Genomic DNA, 24,377 nt, shown 5'->3' with positions numbered 1-24,377 from the left:
AATGAGAAAGAATTGAGGAAGTCAGCAAGTTCAAGTACCTGGAATCCATTATTAATATGAAGAATTGCTATTCAGGAGACATCAGAAGAAGATTAGGAATGAATAAAACAACAATCAGAGACTTGCCTAAAATCTGGAAGGATGGATCTATTTCTAAAGGAAAAAGGTTTAGGATTTTGAATGCAGCTGTTTTTCCAACAGTGAGTTATGGATGTGAAACTTAGAATCTAAAGAAGTCTGATAGGAACAGGATATCTTCTTCTGAGACGTAGTTTTACAGAGTCTGTTGAGGTTATCATATACTGAAAGGTTGACAAACAGGTGAGTGCTAGAAAGGATTGGTAGAACTTTGTCTCCTTAAAGATATTGACAGAAAAAAAGTTGAAATACTTTGGACACATTGAAAGGGTGGAAGGAGGAATTCTCAAATCAGTAACAGAAGGTAAAGTTCCTGGAAAGGAGGAAGGGGTAGACTGTCAATGAGATGAATAAATGGTGTGTCTGGAGTGACTGATCTTCAGAGGTTGAAGCTCCAGTAAAGCATACAACAAGACCACCTGGCAAGGATGTGGCATATCACTGAGCACCTGAATGACCATATGGCATCTGATGATGTCCAATAAATAAATGGATGGATGGGGTCCCAAGCACATTTTATTGTAGGTATTATATCACTGTGTGAACCTTCTTGGTTTTACAAAAATGTGTTCGTTATAAAGCATTTATATTACACATTCAACCTTTTAAAATACCACTACCACTTTGTGGTATGTCATCTAGAGGATGGATTTGGGAAAATAAAAATATATAATATTTAACTTAACTCATTCATTTCCTTTTTTTTTTTCCCATTTAAAAAAATTATGTAATGTACATAAAATGTAAATAATAAATTTCTATATACTGATATTATTACACACTTATCTTTTCATAGCAACATAACAATTTTTGATTGTCTAAAAACACACTGGTATTTTGTTTTAAATATGATACTCATTTTAAATATTAGGGATGGGGTCAGAACTGACTTTTTCACGCAGTTATTTAATATATAAAAACCAATATAACTCAACTGGTGTTACAGAATTATATCCAGATTTAGATGGACGTCTATAGACGTCATGGCCAGTTGGGGGGGGGGGGGGGGTTAACACATTCACCATGAGAACTTTGTTATCCTGAGAAGAACATTTCATGAGAATGGCAATTTCATTTCGTTCAATGATTATGAAGATAGGCAGAGGTACATAAATTAAAAACATAAATGAGCAAAATATTGCCTTACCCTGAGAAGTAGGAAATCAGGTCGTACCATATCCAGTAAGTATTGTGTATCTGGTGCAACCATCCATTCTGCAATAGCACTTAAAAAAAAAAAAAAATGCTATTTTAAATCATCATTATAAAGTATATATCATCATTTGTAAAAGGAGCTGGCATTGGTTTCTGAATCAAACCATCATAATACACTGCATTCAGACTATCTGCTATCTCACAAACTAATTTCTTTAGTTCACTCATTTCCATGAAAACTGAAATTTTATGTTGTATTCAAATAACAGGTTATCATAATTATAGAATAATTCATATCATACTGAAATAGCTAATAAATTCTATGTTTGGTAAGATTAGTTGAAGATATGAAAAGTTTCTTTTATAAAGTTTTCTGATATATAAAACATTTTACTTATGTAAATATGTTTCTATTTCAATTTTAATGATATGAAAGATGTAGTGGGGTGCTAAAGGGTCAAAGCTGTATAACTGAGAGGAGACCTCCACACAGCCTTTAAAGGAATGCGGAGAACCGACCAGGGCTTCTGACCTAATGTCCAATCCTCACCTTCTTGTGGTGCACCCTATTCAGTATCTACTTGGATACTGAACGAACGAGGATGGGCTGGCAATTTGGGATTTAGCTGACCAAATTGTATTCTTATTGGTTAAACCAAAATAAAAAATGATAGTACGGCACGACAAAATTTCATTCCAGCTGGGGCGTAGCCCGGTTAAACAAGGGCCCCCGTTGTTTTCTCCGGGGAACTAGGGCGAATCAGCTACTGGAACAAATCTGAAAACAAACCCCAACTCAACATCACCAGAGTTAAAGATCAGTACTATCAACATAAAAAGCCTGAATGGCAAAGAAATAAAGCTTATCTAATTCCTCAGCTAGCTCCATTTCTTTGCCATTCAGGCTTTTTATGTTTTTTACCCCCATTATGTTGAAAAACATAATAGGGGTGACTGAAACAAAAGAGAAAAAAATTGATGAGATCTTTCTGAGCAATAAAAGAAGGAGTAGCCATAGTATTCAACACAAAATATGAGGCTAATCTCCTTGAATGGCAGTAAGTCTCAAGTAGAGTAATGTGGGCTAATATGAGAATGGGGAACTGGACAATGAGACTTATTTGTGCCTATGGTCCCACAGAAGGTTCTACTAAGGTAGAAGTGGAGGAATTTTTTGAGGCTTTAGAAAAAGCAACTGACACAATGAAAAAGGAAAACTTGGTCCTTGTTGGGGATCTAAATAGCAGAATAGGAAATGAATGTCAGACACAAAAATATTTTGGGAAAATCTGGAGAAAAGAGCAAAAGCTAATAATAATGGCAAATACCTATTGCATTTCTGCTCAGGACATGGACAGGTTATTACTAACACCATGTTCCAACATAAAAATGTGCACAAATTCACATGGAGAGAAGAGGCTAGGAATAAGAAAAGTCTCATTGACTGTGTTATTGTTGATAGTGATGTTTTTTCCCTGGTGCAGGACACCAGAGTGTACAGAGGATTTGAAATTGGAAGTGATCACTATTTAGTCTTGAGCAGGATAAAATTGAATTTCATATTGAAAAGAATAACATGTAAGAAAGTTTTACATAACATGTAAGAAAGTTTTAAAGCGAATAAAAGTTGAGCAGCTCTCAAATGTGAACTGTAGACTAAAATACAGAAATATTATTGAAAAGAAAATGAAAGAGTTTGAGAACAGGAATCAAACCTTGGAGATTCAGTGGCGAATTCTGAAGAAAACATTGATTGATTCTGCCAGAGAGGCATGTGGTGAGGTTGTCTGCAAGGATAAAAAAATCAGAACTCCCTGGTGGACACAGGAAGTTAAAGAGGCAGTGAAGGAAAAGAAGAAATCATATTAAAAGTTTCTGTCAAATAAGTCAGCTTGTGCTCTTAGAGAATACAGAGACAAATGCAAGAATGCTAAACATTGTGTAAAACTACATAAACAAAAGTTATGGGAGAACTGTGGCAAGAATATAGAAAAAAAATATCAAGAACGTGAGAAAATATTCTGGAGGTTGTTGAAGAAGCTTAGGAATGTAGGAAAGAGTACTGTAAAAGGAGTTAGAGATGATAAAGGTGACATGAAAACAGGAGAAAAAGAAATCCTTGAAGTATGGAGTAATTACTTTGAAAAAACTGCTAAATGAAACAAGCAGTGATGCAGCACAGTGGTAAAACACACTGACCAGGCATGCAGTCAGGAATACATATCCATACTTGAAGTAGAAAAAGCCATCAAAGGATTGAAATGTGGAAAGGCAGCAGGAGTAGATGATATTCGACCAGAAATGCTGAAGTATGGTGGTATAAGAGTCCTACTGTGGTTGCATTGCATAGTTCAAAAAGCCTGGACAGAGGGACAAATTCCCGATGATTGGAGTAGCGCTCTCATAGTACCCATATATAAAAAAGGAAATAAAACTGAATGTGAGAATTACAGAGGTATTTCCCTACTGAGTGTTCCTGGCAAGATCTATGCAAGTATACTTGAGAAACGGTTGAGAAGAATTGTGGAGGAAAAACTTGGTGAAGAACAAGCTGGATTCGGGACAAATAGAGGCTGTCAGGATCAGATTTTCACTTTACGACAAATAGTCGAGAAAGCATGGGAATATAACAAAGATCTGTATTTAAGTTTTGTCGATCTAGAAAAGGCATATGACAAGGTGCCAAGAGAGAAGGTATTCAATACGCTACAGTTATATGGTGTCAATGGGGCATTATATCAAGCAATACTGAGTCTTTGAGTTGTAAGTCAGCAGTTAGAATTGAAGGAAGTACAGGAAGATGGTTTAATGTTAAATCTGGTGTGAGACAAGGATGTACATTATCCCCTCTGTTATTCATTATCTATATGGATCACATTATGAAGAGAAAGTGGTATTAAACATGATGTCAAAATTGGAGATGTTAATGCCAGCGCTCTGCTTTATGCGGATGATGTTATACTTCTAAATAAATCTGCTACAAGTCTGCAAGATTCTCTGACTAAATTGAATAGCTGTTGTAATAAATATGGTATGAAGTCAGCAATAAAAAGACAAAGACAATGAAAATAGGCAGAATCATTGGAAATGTCAACTGTGTTGTGAATGGAGAACTTATGGAACAAGTAAAACATTTCAGCTACTTAGGCACGATTTTTACTGAAGATGGTAAATTAAATATAGAAATAGACAACAGAATCAGGAAAGCTGGTATGGTGGGAAGTCAATTGAATAAATTCATATGGACTAAGAGAGAAATTGGTCGGAACACTAAATTAGCTGTATACAAGACAGTGTTCAAACCAGTTTTAACTTATGGATCTGAGAGCTGGGTCAGAAGTAAAACACTTGACCAAAGACTAGAGACCGCAGATATGAGAGTCTTGAGAAAGATTAGAGGCGTGAACAGATGGCATCAATGGCAATATCATATTAAAAATGAGGATATTAGGAAAGAACTTGACATTGTCAGCATCCAGGAATGCGTTAGCAGAGCTAATCTCAGGTGGTGTGGTCACTTAAACAGAATGGGCGAGGAAAGATTAGCAAAACAAGTGTTCTCTGCCAGGTTGGCAGCAAAACGACCCAGAGGAAGACCAAGATAAAGGTGGATTGATATGGTACAAAGTGCCTTAGACGATAGAAATATAAGATCTGATAATGTGGGAGTCTTGACAAGTAACTGACTGATTTGGAGGAAAATTGTAGATAGGAAGTTAGTAATGATGTAATTTTTTTCATGTAGTACTATCATATCCTGTACACCCCTTGAGGGTGCATGGCAGGAATATGATGATGATGATGAAAGATGTAGTTAATAGATTTTCAATTAATGCCAAGTAGTTCCATGAGCATGATGATAAAGCAATATTTTTTTTGTAAACCCATAGAATATCAATGCAATGCAGGTCAGGGTTGAGAAAGATGAAATTTAGTGACTTTTTTTTGATATGGTGTTTGTTGTCGTTGGAGAACACATCATGAGGAAAGTTGTGTACAGTAAGAGAGGCAGATGGATGAAAGAAAATAATCATATTTAGCATTGCTGCAAATGTACTGAAAAGGGATGCTGAGTAGTAGCTGCTCTTGTTTTAAAAAGGCAACAAAAAGTGGAGGGATAATGGTTACTAGTTCATTTGAAGAATGTCTATAGAAGTAGTAACAGATAAGTCCGAGCTGTCTGTGAGAGAGGTTGAAGAGTTAGCGAAGAAAGTGTCATTGGCCAAATCCTTCACCTTTAAAGGCACTGAGAATTTGTAGTGGTTTTAGATGTATCACCCCCACATGTGAACAGGATAAATGGGTGGGTTTGGAATTTCCATGGAGTTAGTAGCCAGATGAGTTAAAATAGTATCTAGACCTAGTTTCTTAGAGGATGAGGTAGCTATTGATGTGATGTGTTTTTGTCACTAAAAGATGGAAATAAATAACAATGCAATGAAAGGGATCTCATCCAGTCTGGAAGAGATCTCCACCTTTCATATCCCATTCTCTTTCCATGACCATACCCTCATAGATCAGCTCTGCACGTGCGCACACATGCACACGCACACACACATACATTCTTGAATGATAACAATATCAAATTCCTTTGTAAGACCTTCATTTTTAATATAATTCTGCAATTTATTAATGCCATCTGTTCACTTCCTTAATTCTTTCTCACAACTCTCGTATCTTGGTCTCTAATCTTTGATCAAATGCATTATTCTGAGCCAATTCTCAGATTTGCAGATGAAAAACTGGCTTAAACACTATCCTGTATACTGATAGTTTAGTGTTTTGGTTAATTTCACTCTTATTACATATAAATTTATTCAAATTGCTCAACACTATACCAGCTTTGCTTATTCTGTTGTCTGTTTCTAAATTTAATTTGTCAACCCCACTAAAAACTGTGACTAAATGGCTGAAATTGTTCTATAGGTGCTCAATTGAGAATGCAGATGAAGTTTATGTTCTAGCCTATTTTCATAGTTTTGGGTTCTTTATTGCTGATCTGCATGCCAAATTTTTCACAGTTGTTATGCAAATTAGTAAGAGCACTGCAGACTTGCATTAGATGTGTTTAGAAGTACAACATCTGCATAAAATAAAGAGCTAAGTTTGATATCTCTAATTCTAATATCAGGTTTGATGCAACTTACTTTCAAAATGCGATCCATACATCTAATTAATACGAGTGGGGATGGTGTGCATTTTTATTTCACCCCTGATTTTACATCAAACCACCATATGTGTTGCTTTCTATAATGTTCCATTTACTGCATATAACTGTACTGTCTTGAAAACCTTTTCTCTGGGTACCTTGTCATATACCATTTCCAGATCCACACAACTTAAGTACAGATCCTTATTATATTCCCATGATTTCTCAACTACTTGTTGAAAGTAAAAATCTGATCTCGACAACCTCTGCTTGATCAGAATCTAGCTTATTCTTCTCCAAGTTTCTCTTCCACAATTATTCTCCACCTCCTTTCAAGTATGCTTGCATAAATCTTACCTGAATCATTCAGAGCTTCCTCTGTAATTTTCACATTCAGTTTTATTATCTTTTTTTAAAATATGTGAACTATGAGAGTTCTACTCCAACCATCTGGAATTTGACTTTCTGTCCAGGCCTTTTCAATTATGCACTGTAGCTATTGCAAAACTTTTATATCTCAATATTTAAGCATTTCTGGCTGAATATTGTCAACACCAACTGATAAACATTTCCACAACTGATTTCCACATTTCAAGTTTTTAATGGCTTTTTCTGCCTCAAATATTGATATGCACTCCTGTTTGTGTTTTCCTCTTGAAAATTTTCTACTACTGTTCAGTCAACTGCTTGTTTCATTTAACAGTCTTTCAAAATAATTACTCCAAACATCTAGGATATCATCATCTTCAGTTTTCATTTCACTTTTATCATCTTTGATTGCTTTTACAGTACTTTTCATTCATTTGTGAGCTTTTCAAATAGCCTCCAGAACATTTTGTCACTTTCATATTTATTTCCTATATTCTTATTAAAGTCATAACTTGTTTGTTTAGTTACTTTTACACAAAGCTCAGCTTTCTTATGCTGTTACATTTTCTCTGTATTCTTTTTAGGAAATCTGCTAACTTACTTGCTAGGAACTTTTGATAACCTCTCTTCTTGTTCAGTTTCATTAACATCTTGTGTCCATCACATACCTTCCTAGCTGAATGAAACTATGTTTTCTTCACAGTTTACCACTGATACTCTAAGGTTAGGTTCTGGTTATAAGATGTCTTCATTTTTAATTTAATAATATTTCTATGGTTGTCTACAGTTTACCTGCAAAAGATGCTCAACTTTAAATCTTTAAAACTTTCTTATATACTGTTCTTTTCAATGTGATATTCATTTTTATCCTATTTAGAACTACTAGCATATAGAGGAAAACAGTCAAGATTCAAGCATAACCCAATTGGATTTTCTTAGAATCTTCATAATTTTCTCTTAATGCTACAGCTGAAAACATCTGCAAACAAATTATCAACACTTCAAATATATCTTGCTTCAAAGCAAATTGAAGGTAGTCACTCTTTCTGGTCTCTTAGAAAGCTATTGTCTAACTTTGGTCTAAGCCTATATCCACCTTTACTGACTCATGGAGCAAGCCAATACCTCATAAACTTCTACAAATTCTTGCAAAGGTGATCTTGATAAATGTTCTTCCTACCATTCCAAACATACATTCAATACCTGCACTTATATTTTTTGCAAGAAAAAAAAGATTAAAAGGATTTTGTCCAAATTGTAGACCCAAAGTCCACTGGTTCATAGATAATGTCTTTGGTTGTTTGAGGTCTGTGCTACAAAGTTGACTCATATGTCTTTTTATTCTCTTCTTTTTCTCCATCAGTGCCTATCAAACAGATTGAAAATTAGCCAAAATTAGAACAACAAATTTTTATCAAGAAATTACCACCCAGTTTCTCTCATTTTAACATTTTCTTAAGTAATGGAAAATGTTTTAACTATTAAATGATCACAGTATGCATTCCACCACTAACAAGTGACAGCAGATCTTACTTTAATTACTCACCTTTGGACAAATACCATGGAAAAATTTGGAGATACTCTTGGACTTTCTAGAGCATTTGATCAGATTTAGCACAGTCCTATTAAGAGAGCTACTATCATACAATCAATCTTGTCTTCCACAAATGGGCTGGCAATTTTCTCTGTGGCCAATAGCCATTGACAAAAGTAACAATATTCATTTGACTCTAGGCTACATTGTGATCAGTCGGTAAATTTAGCACTCATGTAAAATTGACGATTTTTGTCTGTTTTATTGCGTTTTTCCCTTAGAAAATTAGTGTTTTATAGTATATTAGTGTAAATTTGAGTGTTTTATTGTATTAGTGTAGATTTTATTATGTTTGGTGTGTTATAACATATTTTTGTTAAGATATTTCAATAAGTATAGTTTAAAATGGTGCCAAAAAACACAAGAAATGTAACACTAAGAAGAGCAGCTAAGTCGAGAACGAGAAGGCTTGCAGTACTAAGGAGATTATCAAAGATACTGAGGAAAATGGTGAAAATGAATTAACCTCCAAAATTGCGAAGTTGAAGCAAATTATCATAGAGATGAAGCGAGAATTACAGAAAGTCGAGAAGCATTAAAATAAACACAAGGAGGAAACGAAAATTAAGCAGCAAAATAAGAAACAACAAAGGATGGAATCAGTTAAGTCAGTAAGTAATGAAAATCAGGCAGTAAGTATCGAAAATCAGGTAAGTAACATTTGTAAAAAGAAGTATGCTATTTGGGATGGTGCTGTTGATAAGTGGGTTATAACTTGAAGTTTTCCTAGAACAAAAGTTAAAAATATAACGCAAGCAATTTAAAAACAGAAAAGAAAAGTAAACAAGATCATAATTATAGTAGGTACTAACGACTTAACTAGTGATAAGTTCAGTATGAGAGTGGGCATGAAAGGGTTGTTGGAAGAGGTGAGAGTGAAGAGTGAGAAAGTGAAAATAGTATGTAACCTCGATATGATAAAAATGAATTAAGAAGAAGGGCTATGATGGTAAACGATTTGAATGTATAGGCTGTGTAGAAGGAATGGATGTGAGTTTTCGATGTATGAAGTGAGTTTGAAGGAATATTGGATTTACATAAGAGGGACGGTCTACACCTGAATGTGTTTGGTTTCAGGAGTCTTGAAAAACTAATAACTGGTATGAGAACTAACATAGTCAGGGAAACTAAATTATAATAGCAGGAATGGTGAGAATACGAGTAAGAGCGACAATGTTATATAATTGTGCAATTGACAGGAATGGCATTATCATGGAAATGATTATGAGGAGAGAATGATTTCAATTTTGTGTTCGTCCAGTTTGGACCCATCAAACATGTGCAAAGATGTCTACATGTATAAGGCACTAGAGAGGAATAGAGATCTGCAAGTTGTCCAACTGTGTCATGCAAACTGCAGATAAGGATATACAAAAGAATATGGAGGTAGATTATTATATCTATACATGAATGCTAGGAGTATCAGAAACAAAGGGGTAGAGTTGTTGCCTTGGTCAGTATGTTGTGACCTGACTATCAGAATTAGACATACTAACTGGTATTTAGTGTAAAGGATACAGTATTTTTAGGAAGAATAGACAGGATAGGAGAAGAGGAATGCTGCTAATGATATCAGATGACTTGAAACGAGTTAGTGTTGAGATCTATGATTATAGTACTAGTAACCATATTTTATGTGGCAGTGAGTTTGAAGACATCTGGTGTGAGGTAGAATCTAACAAGATTAATTATATAGTGGGATGTTGTTACAGATCTGGTAGATCGGTTGCTAGTGATAAAAGAAATGTGCCACCAAATAGAATGGATGGGCATGAAAAGAGTAATCATAATGGAGACTTTAATTATCCAAATATTGATTGGTAGCAGTAAAATCTCATGAGAAGAATGAAAATGAATTTATTGAGCTGTTGCAAGACTACATCCTCAAGTAGCATGTGACAGAAGGAAATCGAGGTCAAAGAGTATTAGATTTGATCATAGTGTCAGAGGCCGTTTCAGTTAAAGATACAACTATTCTGCCTCCAGTTGGTGTCAGTGATCTGCATGGTACACACTTCAGAAGTGACAAACATTATGAATGTTTCATTTAGAAAACGTTATATGCTGAGATACAAAGCAGGAAATTATGACCAATAATTTCCTGCTTTGACCAATGAAGTGGTTAGTGCTCGCATTAAGAAATGGGTTGAGAGTGAATCTCTACTTTGAAATGAACTGCATGGATTTACTAAGAGAAGGTTATGTTTTAGCAACTTGCTCCCATTCTACAATAATGTTACCAATGAACTAGACAAGACGAATGGATATACCATGATACTTTTGATTTTGCTAAGGCTTTTGACAGAATACAGCATTATAGACTCTTACATAAACTGGAGAATATGAGTTTGGATTATAAAATATTAGTATGGATAAGAGGATGGCTGACTGACAAATATCAAAAAGTGGTATATATACAGGGGATGTGTGTCTGCAAGATTTAAGGTAACCAGTGGTGTACCACAAGGATCAGTGCTTGGTCCACTGTTATTCAATCAGTACATTAATGATATTGGGAAAGATTTGAAAGGTGACATACAGCTGATGATGATGATGCAAAGATAGGTAGGGTAATCAGGAATGCTCCTGCTGATATGCATTACTTGCAGAATAATTTGAATAGGCTGGGATGGTGGGCATATGAAATTGGATGTCAGTAAATGTAAAATCATGCACTTTGGAGTGATTACATATCCAATGTCATATTATATTGGTGGGATTATGCTAAAAGAAACTGATCAGGTTAGGGATCTTGGAGTGTTAGTAGAAAGAAAGTTCAGGGGTCATGTAGCAAAGATTGCAAATACAACTCAAAAGATAACTGCAATACTGAAATGAACTTTCACATGTAAAGAGAAGAATGTCATTTTGCCTCTTTACAAGGCCTTGATGATACCTCACTTGAACTATTTATTGTGTGCAGGTCTTTTTTCCTGGTTTCTGTTGTGATTCTAATAGAGTGGAGAGAGAGAGATTGTGAAGGAGAGGGTTTAAAATGATATCAGGATTGTAGAATATTCATTATGAAGACAGATTGAGAATTTGTAGACTGCAGACTCTAGAAGTCAGGAGAAAGAGGGGTGATATCACTGAGACTTACAAACTTCTGAAAGGATCACACTTTCCACCTGAAATCACACAGGATTTCAGGTGGAATTTTTCATTTTATGGAGAGTGGTGAAAGGACATGAGAGCATCACTGGAAGCTGAGAATGAATGCTGCTAAGAATAGGTTGATGGCTAGATTTTTCTCTCATAGAGTGGTGCATGATTAGAATGGATTGGTAGTAGATGTTGTCATGTGTGTGTGTGTGTGTGTGTGTGTGTGTGTGTAAGCAGTGTGAATGAATGCAAGAATAATAGCTGGTGCATGTAGTATGTGGCCTCCTTCGATGAGTCTCTGACTTCCTGGAGGTCTCCTTTAATAATAATAATAATAATATTATTATTATTATTATTACATGAGATCATGAACAAATCTTTTATCCTCAATCTTTATTATTAATGGTGGGATTTCATGAGGCTCTGTCTTTTCATTGACTCTCCTATTTATACATGAATGGTATTATCTAGTCAAGCATGAATCTAATACATAATTTTGCTGATGACATAATGCTGCATTCTTCTTTCTCATTTCATAAACCTTAAACTATGCAAATCAAAAAAAATTTTATAATATCAATTTCTACAACCCTGAATTCCAGTTTCCAAATTATTCTGTATTGGGATTCTGATAACCTTGTGAATTTTAGCACTGGTGATCCTCACTCCTGTTATTTTTGTTGCAACCAAGACCCCTTTTCTAACTTCTGAAAACACCAAATCTGTGTACATGACAAGATTTCTCTTGGAATTATTCTAACTTTCTTGGAATAAGCCTCCATGGCATCAATGAAATCAGGTGTTTCTCTTTTGCTCATGGCATTACTTTACTCTGAACATCTATATAAATCACAAATAAATCGGTTAATTCACTGAATTGCTATTCTGACACCTTCAGTGGTGATCCAAACAGCTCCATAAAAATATTGCAAATAATAAATGATCTCTCACCAATTCATTCCACTTTCACAGAGATGCTCAGTTTCTGCTGCTTGTATTCCCTAAAAATTGCCACCTGCTGGTCTAGCTTCTACTGTAATTTAGTAGCAACTCGCTCTCTCTCTCTCTCTCTGGTATTTACTACATGACCCATTGAATATCTTCCTCACTTCCAATTTCCTCACAAATTCAAGAATGCCCTGAAACTAATTTTTATTGCCTACCTTTATGTCTTGTCTCATATGGAGGTGACAAGGTTTTCCCTCTGGTTTTTTTCATCCCACTAAGCATGCACACTAGATGAATACATGGTAAATGTGTTCTTCTTCTTGGCTATGAAGCCAGTGTATTATGCAGTTTACAGACATAAACCAATCTCACAGCCTTAGTGGCTTTTGCCTTAATTCAAAACAACAATGACCATTTTTTCCTCTCTTCTTCTGAACAGTCTTACTCAAAATATGTTCTAAGGACTGCAACTTCCAGCTAATCAAAAAGAACATTAATAGGATCCTTCTCTCTTAACTGTTACTACTCATACCCACCCACACACACATTACACAAATGTGCTAAGATTCTACAGCTTGTGTTGGGAAATATATATAAAAAATGATTTGATTCAGATGTATTCAAATTACCTTCACCTCTTCTTGTCTAATATAATATAATAACCTACAACAAGATGTTTTTTTTTTTTTCAGGTGGGGGGGGTGTACACCTCTACACTTTCCTGACAACAGCACACCCCATGCATAGCCTCCTCACAGCCAACAACTTTTTTTTTTGGCTTCAGAAACTACTTCTGAACTGTAAGGATGCTAATTTAAAAATTTATCATTCATTTCCACAGAAAGCTATATGGGCATTCACAAACTTGGTATCTTGTTGTACTCCATCACAGATGTTATTAAATGTCCTACATACATATTAGCATTAGCCTCTATAGTTCAGTCCGAATAGGCAATACCCTGTGGTTTGAAAAAACCTGAGTTTGAATCATGTCTAGGACAAAAAAAAAAAACTTAAAAAGGCTTGTCAACTGAGGGTGAGTCAGCCAATCTACTAGTTGGTGGTACATTCCCCACCCCTCCCAAAAACTTGGAATTTTCATTCTACAAAAAAATACAAACCAGTCCTGTGAATGCACAGACCTACAGACATAACACACACTGACCATCACTGAATGCAGCAGAGGAATGCAAAGTCAGCTGGATCAAAAATACATTTAATCCCTACAGAGGACACAAGCCATCCTTGATGAAAGAGAAGAAGCAGATAAACTGCCTTAATATTTGATATCTAAAAATTACAAACACATATGCAAATCATCATTTTACATCAAATTCTCCCATTTAAAATGCTATACAGAGCTTCAATTAGAAGGGAATAATCACTCAGTTTCAGCAACATAAAAAAAACTCAAAGGGTCCCTGAACAATTGGTGGGACTCTTTCTGTCATCCCTCTGTTTCATGATTTTACACACATATGAACCTGTTAATGAACAGTGAAACTTCTAATAATTTCCTACAATGCCATTTGAAAGCTTTATCAACCATTGCCTCTAAATGAGTTATTTCAGCTTTGTTTGCAACAGAACTTACAGTCAGACAGCTATCCTACAAGGAATCCTCTGAAACATCCTCTCAAACCCAGTCTAGTAGAGGTATACTGAAGATTACCATTTGGTCAATGACATCCAAATGCCACCCCCACCGCCAAATTTGTCTATTCTAAACAAAGAACTATTTATTATCACAGCTACTTTTATTTCTAAAGTTATAATACAAAAACAATCAATAAGAGAATCAATAATTATGGTCTCTGTCTCAACCCGCCTGAAGAAGGAGTTATCCGAATTTGTATTTCGTACATTAAAGGACTTTTAAAGAAAAAAAAAATAGCAGGATTACTTTGACAGATTGACTCCTTTTTGACAGAAAGTCTCTTTCCATCCAGTTCATAAACATAAAGTGCATATTCTCCTCTTTTTTATCCCGAAGTCTACACAATCCTGTTTTGTGGCTTATGTTATTTTTTTGATATCTATTAATGCAGAGGGAGCTGTTTTCCTGTAGCTGATGGTGCATATAATATCACATGCCTTCAACTGAATCGATGTTCTCTTTTTTTAATTGTTTTTCCTATAATCATATTGAAAATGGCTATGAAACATAGCCAAGAATTCAAAAAAATAAAAAGATTTAGATTAATATAAGTGATTCCATTATGAATTAGTTATAATGAATTCTTCCACTTACATCTCAATTTTTAGATAAATACAACCTCCAATCTTCACCTACATTTTACACATGGCATTAACATGCTACAGATCCTTCTATTTCATATGTGGAATTAACAAAAAAATAAAATAAAAATAAATAAATAAATAAAAGAAGTGTACCAATGCCACCTTTTGGGGGTGGGAGGGAAAGTCAAAAAGTGTAATTGGGAAAAGTTAATTCAGTAGTGAATAAAGAGGGTGAAATTTGAATGACTTACTTTTCCCAACAATCTAGAGTGATTTTGCACTCTAGTGATGGAAATGAACATCAATGAAGTTGAAACTAAGACCACATGTACATGCGTGCATGTGCACACATGCATATATATTTGTAATCTAGAAGGTTTTCAGAGGGTTGCTTTTTTCCCCCCCACATGTAATCATTTCTGTTTCTTTATATAGAGTAATGAATTGTTTATTTAGTCATATGGAGAAATTCACCCCAATTCCTTTGTAACTTATGAACATCAGCACCCCCCCTCCCCTTGCATCAATGATCAGACCTCATCAGAGACCCTGGAATATAATGACAGCAAGATTATCACTAATTGACTTGGCAGTTGGTCTATAGAATAATCATTTTAATACTAAGCCCTCTGCTAATAGGCTATACCGTGAACTCCTGGGAAGAATAAAGGATCCTAGCAGTTCATCTATTTCAAATGGATCAAAACTTTATTTATTGGTTGTAGACTTCCAGTCTTATTAGACTGTTCAAATTTTGTAATGTTTTTAGGTCTCTCCCTTTTAGGTCTCTTTGTGTTATTCGACATAACTCATAAAAATTATGCAAAAAATTTAACTAAGTCTTTGCTCTTGAAGTCAGCAATAAACACAGTGGTGTTATTACTCTGATCAATAAATCTATCCTACACCACCTATCTACCTAACATTAAAAGGTATTAGATACAAATCAATCCACCTTTTAAAACATTTTAAAACATTACAAACATTACTTTAATAAGACTTCCAGTCTTATTAAACTATTATTCAACAGTTTAATAAGACTGGAAGTCTACAACAAGCTACTAACAAGCCCACCAACATAAATGTGCAGGCAGATTTGGTTGCAGGTCAACCATACTACAAAGTTCAGGACATCACATGGGCAGAATATCAGTTTTCCTGTTTCAAATGTCTGAGGTTTAAGCCTATCTCAAGACGGCATGCCATGAATCCTGAATATAAATGAAGGACCTTCTCCATATACCATCTGTCTACCTTACGTTAAAAGGTATTAGATACAAATCAATCCACCTTTCAAAACATTACAAAACTTCAACAGTCTAATAAGACTGGAAGTCTACAACCAATAAATAAAGTTTTGGTCCATTTGAAATAGATTAAAGACTGCTAGGATCCTTTATTCTTCCCAGGAGTTCACAGTATAGCCTATTAGCAGAGGGCTTAGTATTTCAGACAGAGAGGTTGGGTGTGTTAAAAAGCAAAAATAAAATAATTAAAAGCAAAAAATATAAAAAAATATAACCCCACGAATGATTAACTTCATGAAATCAAAAGATAAAAGCAAAGTGGTTATATACTGCATACGTCAAGTTTTAAATCAGTGACTATTCTTAGATAGAGCTCATGTGCTATTAAAAACAGTTTAATCTGAAATGAAATCTAGTGCATTGTCTTAACTTCTCTTCAGTCTGAAGATGAGGAGTGAGGATATTATAAGGTGCAAAAACCCTGTTTATAGAACCAAGATATGACTGTTTCTTAGGTCAATGGAATGTATGTGTGCACTATAAGAACATAGACAATAAGTTAAAAAAAAAAGTGCAATATTAGTTTATAGAGAGCTTTAACTATGTCAATTAAAATAAGTATTGTAATTCCATTCCCTGCAGCATTTTTTTTTCCAGATTAAACTTTAATGTGAATACTTTGTACTAGAGAAATTGAGACATACATCCAATGTGTGTGCACATAATTGATAGTTAATACTAATCATGAGAGCCTCCATAGCACACTGAGTTTCAATGATGCTCCCTGGTTACTAGGTTTTGAATTCTATCTAAGGTGTGAAGAATTTTTTTCGGGGCTTTTTCAATGGAAGATTAGTTAGCCAGTTTTATATGGAGTTGGGAGGGTTTTCCCCATTCATACACTCAAGCATCCCACAACCAGGCAGACTACTCAAAAGGTCAAATGCAATTTTCACATAAAAAAATATATTTAGCCATGAGACTAACCAACTTATTCTTAAAAATTATAGTGGCCAAAACCAAGGATTCCTGATAATTTATTGGCCTTAATAATGAGAAATACAACAATAATAATGAAAAGTGGCAAATATTGAAATCATTCTTTGAAATTCAAAATAAGAAATACAACATTATCAAAACCTGTTTGAGATAGGTATATATTAATGTGTATAACAACTATCAAATAAATTTTTACACTTAAAAAAAAGCAATACAGTGATTAAGTAATATCACTGAAGTGAACTAATTAACACATCTACACACACAAAATATACACAAAAATACAAAACACAACTCTATTAACTATGCAAAAAAAATTTCCATTATACTCCTAATTACTTACTGATAATTTGTATTAAAAAACATCATGCCCAAAGCCAGAGTTGCACCAGGACTAGTGACATCTACATTAACACAATCGCCTTCTCTTATTTGATAGCTGGGAGATTTATGCTTCTCTTTGTGAATGCCAGTCTAGAAATAAAAATGTATTTAAATACAGTACATAACATGTACAGCACATATAATTCATTTTAGGAAACTATTGGCTATTTTCAAATGGCACTAAGTATGATTTTTGGGCCTGACTGAAACAGCTGAAAGAAATGTTTAAAGGCACTGAACTTTCAGAGACCCATAAACAGAGATTAATAACTTAAAGATGCCAAGAAATTATATTCTTTGTTTAATCCTTTATCCAAGTGTTAGCAAAAAAAGTTTGCGCATAAAGTAACTTCAGGAGTGGAAAACTCGTATATAGAGGCGAGATGCCAAGTCCTTAAGTCACTTCAGACACAAACTTTCTTTGCTTACACTCAAATAAAGGATTAAACCAAGAATATAATTTCTTAGCATCTTTAATTTATAGTAAAACTAAGTGGAAAAACTTCCAGAGGTTAATAACATTGGTGAAATATGACTAAATGTCTTATTCACCAGATATGTATTTTGTATTCATGCATATGCCGGTTCTGGAGCCCGGATAAAATTTGGGGGAGACTGAGATGGTGCCATGCCTCCCCATAAAGGGGACTCATGGCCATTGTACATTATACGATAATCAATCAATCAATCAGTATTATTATTGTTGAGAGACCTCCAGAGATGCATTTAATGAGTCATGCCTGCTAAAGTCATTCACACTACTTGCACACAATCCAATGGCAATCTATTCCAATTGCACAGAACTTATTGGAGAAAAATCTAGTTATTACCCCTTCTTGATGGCATTTATTCTCAATTTCCAAGGACATCCACTCATCAATTCTTCACTCTCCACCATTAAATGAAAAATTCCATCCACTGAAATCCTCTACAACTCTTTCAGAAGTTTGCAAGTCTCAATCATGTTGCTCCTCTTTCTGCTGTTTACTAGTGTTTGAAGCCTGCACATTCTCAATTTGACTTAATAATCAGTATATTCCACAATCCTGATATCATTTGTAACTCTCTCCACTTTATCAGAATAACCATGAAAACCAGGAGACCTTTTTCTGCTGTTTACTAGTGTTTGAAGCCTGCACATTCTCAATTTGACTTAATAATCAGTATATTCCACAATCTTGATATCATTTGGAACTCTCTCCACTTTATCAGAATAACCACGAAAACCAGGAGACCAGACCTGTGTACAATAGTCCATGAGAGGTCTTATCAAAGCTTTGTAAAGAGTAGCAAAATGAAGTCCTTAAATAACGTTTGCCATTACATGTCAAGGTTTACTTCAGGACTGCAATAATCCTCTGAGTTATATTTGAAATCTTTGCTGTATGACTATACAGTAAACTTCCTATCTGCTAAAACCCCAAGATCCCTAAGCCTGATCTCTTTCTTCTAAAATAATCCCACAAAATATGATATGACACTGGATATCTCATCACACCAAAGTGCATGCTTTATATTTACTAACACTGAACTGACACCCATTTTCACATGCCCACAATTATTCAAGTTTATTCAAGTCATTCTGCAGATACTGCATATCACCTGCATTCCCGATTACCCTACTTATCTTTGCACCATCAGCAAATAGCTATATGTCACATGTAAAACCCTTTCCAATGTCATTAGTGTACAGATTGAATATCAATGGATCAAGAACTTATCCTATGGTACACCACTGGTTACCTTAAATCTTGCAGACTGTCATCCCTGATATACCATTTCTTGATATGGTACTAAGCCATCCTCTTATCCATGCCAATATTTTATAATCCAACCCCATATTCTCCAATTTATGCAACAGTCTTCCATGCTGTATTTTGTCAAAAGCCTTAGCAAAATCCAAAATTTCATGATTTATCCATTCTCCCCCCCCCCTTGTCTAACTCAATGGTATTATTATAAAATGTGAACAAGTCACACAAACATGACCTTCCTTTAGTAAGCTCATGTTGTTCATTGCAAAGCATAGATTCACTGTCAACCCATTTCTGTATGCAAGCTTTAATCAACTTCTCCAAAATCTTCACAACCACTCCAGAGATAATGATAGGTCAATAGCTGGTACATCAATATTTGCACTACCCTTGTTCAATGAGATTGCCATATATTCTTTCTACTCCTATGAAATCTGCTCTTATCTGAGCCTCAATTTATACAGTATAGCCTCGTCAAAGAAATAGCCAGTTACAATGAAAATGCTTCTAACATCCCATCAGTTCCTACTACCAAATTCTTATTCATTTTGTATAACAGCTCTAGTACCTCCTCCTCCTCATGTACCTGAATTTCTTCATACAGTGAAGGGGTAGCAGTAAGTGCAATGTTGCATAAATCAGGGTGCATAGCTGTTGAAAGTTTATTTTCCACTTGGTTAGACTATAATAAATTTAGTTTAATTCTTTATCCAAGTGTGAACAAACAAAGTTTGCACCTGAAAGTATCTTCAGGACTGGGGGTAAGGTGGTACAACACCGGGCAACTTGTTGCAAAGGTGGAGCAAGCTAACATGACTCCTATCTCAGTATCTCCCATAACGCAAAACTATGGGAGCTTGGGCCTGGCTCCCACTGAAGAGACCTCAATAAAGGTCGAAACTAGTCTGGGTAGTGGCCCTTCCCTTAATGCATAATATTATACATATCTGCAAAGAGATGTGTTTTGCATTATGGGAGATACTGAGATAGGAGTCATGTTAGTTTACTCCACCTCTGCAACGAGTTGCCCGGTGTTGTACCACCTTACCCCAGTCCTGAAGATACTTTCAGGTGCAAACTTTGTTTGCTCACACTTGGATAAAGGATTAAACTAAATTTATTATTAGGGTGCATAGCTTTTAGCCAAATGGCTCATTAGCTGAACAATCTCTTCTATATCTGTCATCCACATACCATCTGCATTAAGTAGTCATTCTTTCTTTTACTTACAGCAATAGAATTATGTTGGGTGGTTGTCTTTAGATTGCGGAACCAGTTTCTTTTCATACTCAGAGTTAGCTTTCCATTCAACAGTTGACTCTTCTGGCCTGTTGCTTATAATTTTCATAACCGATCTTTATGCACACAGTATTCCTTCCACATTTTCAGTTTCTTATGAATCTCTTGCTTAATTCTTCAAACTCTAGGACATTAGTTTAATAATTTTAATTCTTCCCATTTTAGTTAGTGTGCACTAACTAAAAATTAAATTTTAATAATATGTAGATATTTTGTCTTAAAATATCTTAAGACATCATCAGTGCAGTTATTACAAAAAATACTTGGAATTACATTCAAAGGAACAGTTAGTAGTACACATGCTTACATTGGAATCCTTCTATGCATACAATAGCATGTTTGAGGACTAAAATATTCAGTTGTAATTAAATTAAAATATGTGTGATAAATTTATTTTATACAATTGAGGATAATAATTTTCCAGACCATTGGAATAGTGAGACAGTCATTATGGTTAAGATTGATTCTGTGACATAAGCCTTCAGCACTTTCTTTATATAAATGCTCATGTTTATATATGGATCTATGTAGCAGCTTGGTGTTTTTCCATTGGATCCTATTCTTAGGGTTTTCAACTCCATGTTGAGCGAGGCTGGATTTATGCAGTTTGATCAGACAGATGTTGCCTTGGTGTTCAGAGATGCGTTTACTTATAGATCTTTCTGTTTGTCCATAGTATGACATTTTACAAGAACATGGAAGTTCATATATGCCAGGTAGCATTATAGGTGAGAGTTTGTCTTTTGGAGAAGGAAGCATATTGCGGATCTGGTTGATTGGTTTATAGGTAGCAGCGAGTTTGTATTTCTTCATAATGTTTGACAGACATTCACAGATGCTTTTGATATATGGTATAGAAGTTCTACGGACTTCTTCTTGTCTGAGTTGATATGTAGGGAAGTGGCTGATGATTTTTTGAGTTGTTTTTGGGTTGTATCCATTTAATAAGGCTGTATCTTTAATAATTTCCAATTCTTGTTTTAAAGACCCTTCAGAGGAACAAAATTTGTGCGCTCTGGATACCAGAGATTTTATGATGCCATATTTTTGAGCTGGATGATGAGCAGATGAATTGTGGATGTAACGACCTGAAAAAGTTAGTTTTCGATAGAAGTCCTGTCCAACAACTGATACCATGGTGCAGAAGCCAGAATACTCCTCAGTCGGTCATAATTTCCTGCTTTGTAGTTCAGCATGTAACCTTTTCTAAATGGAACATTAATAAACTTAGTCACTTTCCAAATGACTAAGTTTAACTACTCTTTTATTCCTTTGTACATCACAGCATGACCTTTTCTGAATGGAACATTAACAATCTTAGCCACTTCCCAACTAAGTACCACATGATCACTTTTTAGTTCATTTATTTAGTCCATTATTCTGGAACAGTTTTTATGCCTGTATGCAGAAATAGCTTGGATAAGAGTAACTATCCAAGTTAAGGATAGTTACTCTTATCCATTTTTGACTGGATGAAAACTGAATTTGAAATTCATATGTTCCACTACAATAAGAATATAAAAATGTCATTTTACATAAATTATTGAGCTTTATTTTAGCAAGGCTGAATCAGTAAGAATGTTGCACATTCTTACTGATTCAGCTGTAATTAAATTAAAATATATGTGATAAATTTATTTTATACAATTGAGGATAATAATTTCCCAGACCTTTGAGATAGTGAGACAGTCATTATGGTTAAGATTGGTTCTTAGACATTTTTTTAAATCCAACTTTTTATTTTTTTATTTGAATTTTATTTTTGGCACTAATAACGCTACATTATATTTAATAACTTTTATTCATATATGAATAAAACAGGTGGCATCACTTCAGACTTTCTATGGAGATAAGATTTTTAAGACTTCATTTTGAGTGCATGTGAATTCTACAGATAAATGTAAATTTTTTTCATTTATCTGTAAAAAGTCAAGTTGAAACAACAAGTTATACTTCTAAATAAATCCGCTACAAGTCTCCAAAATTCCCTGACTAAAGTGAACAACTGTTGTAATAGATATGGTATGAAGGTCAGCATTAAAAAGACAAAGACAATGAAAATAGACAGAAACATTGAAAATATGAACTACATTGTGAATGGAGAACCTATAGAACAAGTAAAACATGCCAGCTACTTAGGCACGATTTTTAGTGAAGATGGTGAATTAAATATGGAAATAGACAACAGAATCAACAAAGATGGTATGGTAGGAAGTCAACTGAATAAATTTATATGGAATAAGAGAGAAATTAGCCAAAACACTAAATTAGCTGTATACAAGACAGTGTTCAAACCAATTTTAACTTATGGATCTGAGAGCTGGGTCAGAAGTAAAACACTTGACCAAAGACTAGAGGCTGCAGATATGAGAGCTCTGAGAAAGATTAGAGGCATGAACAGATGACATCAATGGCAATATCATATTAAAAACGAGAATATTAGGAAAGAACTTGACATTGTCAGCATCCAGGAATGCATTAGCAGAACTAATGTCGGGTGGTATGGTCACTTAAACAGAATGGGAAGAAAGATTAGCAAAACAAATGTTCTCTGCCAGGTTGGTAGGAAAAATATCCAGAGGAAGACCAAGATATAGGTGAATTGATACAGTAAAAAGTTTCTTAGATGATGGAAATATAAGACCTGATAATGTCAGTCTTGATAGGTAACAGACTGATTTGGGGGAAAATTGTAGATAGGAAGTTAGTAATGATATAATTTTTCATGTAGTTCTATCATATACTTCACACCCCTTGAAGGTATATATCAGAGATTTCATGATGATGATTGCCTTATTATCCCATAATGCAAAACACATCCCCTTGAGTGTGTATAATGCTATGCATTATGGGAAGGGCCACTACCCAGACTAGTTTCAACCTTTACTGAGGTGACAAAGTAAATGGATTTCATCGTAGACCTAGAGTAGTTAGTATAGGGATGCAAGAGAGCCTGATAGTATTAGTAGAAAAAAAAGACAGCTGGATCGCTACGTATGAGATATATATATATATATTAAAAAAAAAAGCCCTCAGCTCTTTTATATCATCATGTAGCCAAAGGCTATCATTTTTTCTTTTCACAGCCTCATGCAGCAGAATAACCTACTAAGGCAATTAATGATGTGAAGTCATTAGCCTCTATAAACCAGCCGTGAAGTGATTTCATGTGTAAACTTTGTTTGCTTACACTTGGATAAAGGATGAAACCAAGAATATAACTTCTTGACATGTTGAATTTATAGTATAACCAGGGATAAAAATAACTAAACAACCAAAAGACCAATTGAAACTGAAGCACAAAGACTGACTGACACCCAGGTGGTTAGGCTTATCTGAGTTAATCACCTTGAGTTGGCCTTCCCTGCTTGGGATTGCTCTCCAGTCGTCCCTGCAATTCACCATACAACTACATTGAACTAAGAGGATGATGGAACCATTTAAAAAACTTCTCATAGTAAAAATAGACAGAATTTTATTTCTTCCTGGCAAATTTGCACTCCAAAACTCTTTTCCCACTGCTGACATTGTGTGTGTGTGTGTGTGTGTGTGTGTGTGTGTGTGTGTGTGTGCGTGCGTGCGTGCGTGTGTGTGTGTGTGTGTGTGTTGGGGGGGAAAGGACTTCAAAAAAAGAATTGGTTCTGTAGTAAGTAATGGAATACACACAGCAAAGGGCAGCTGTAGAATGCATGTCCTACTGTTTCCAACAGTAACAGATGTCACATACTGGATCTCCAATGATAAAGTACCTCCAACATTTGATGGCATTTACTCACAAGTGACCACATGCAATTCACCAAGCAAGATCCTTCCAGTTAGGTATCCTTGGAACATTAATAAGTTATGAAACAAAGTGTTATTGACAGTACCCAACTGTGAAAGTTTGAGGCAATAGAGGTTAAAGATTTCTTTATACCAAGGTTTGCTTTTATTAATGAAAAGAATGTTTTTAGAAATCTTAGAGTTAAGCAGAGAATGTTGTAGTATTCAGGAAAGAT

General features: G+C 34.8%; 1 protein-coding gene across 4 annotated transcripts in view; it reads right to left on the bottom strand.

The window, feature by feature from the left end:
• Positions 1-24,377, bottom strand: part of shtd (anaphase promoting complex subunit 1) — an 844,012-nt gene that overhangs the window by 272,411 nt on the left and 547,224 nt on the right. For all 4 annotated transcript variants that reach the window (XM_090401046.1, XM_090401047.1, XM_090401049.1 and 1 more), the window contains 2 exons: positions 17,286-17,416; positions 1,286-1,364 (listed from right to left, as the gene is read on the bottom strand). In XM_090401046.1, coding sequence (XP_090257172.1) covers positions 1,286-1,364; positions 17,286-17,416 — 210 coding nt within the window. The remainder of the gene's footprint in view (positions 1-1,285; positions 1,365-17,285; positions 17,417-24,377) is intronic.

This window comes from Typopeltis vanoorti, chromosome 11, assembly GCF_054136105.1.
Source record: "Typopeltis vanoorti isolate ZY-2024b chromosome 11, IOZ_Tvanoo_1.0, whole genome shotgun sequence".
In the NCBI taxonomy this organism is placed as follows: Eukaryota; Metazoa; Arthropoda; class Arachnida; order Uropygi; family Thelyphonidae; genus Typopeltis; species Typopeltis vanoorti.
Note: the sequence above shows the minus strand (reverse complement) of the source record. Positions and strands in the feature narration are given on the sequence as shown.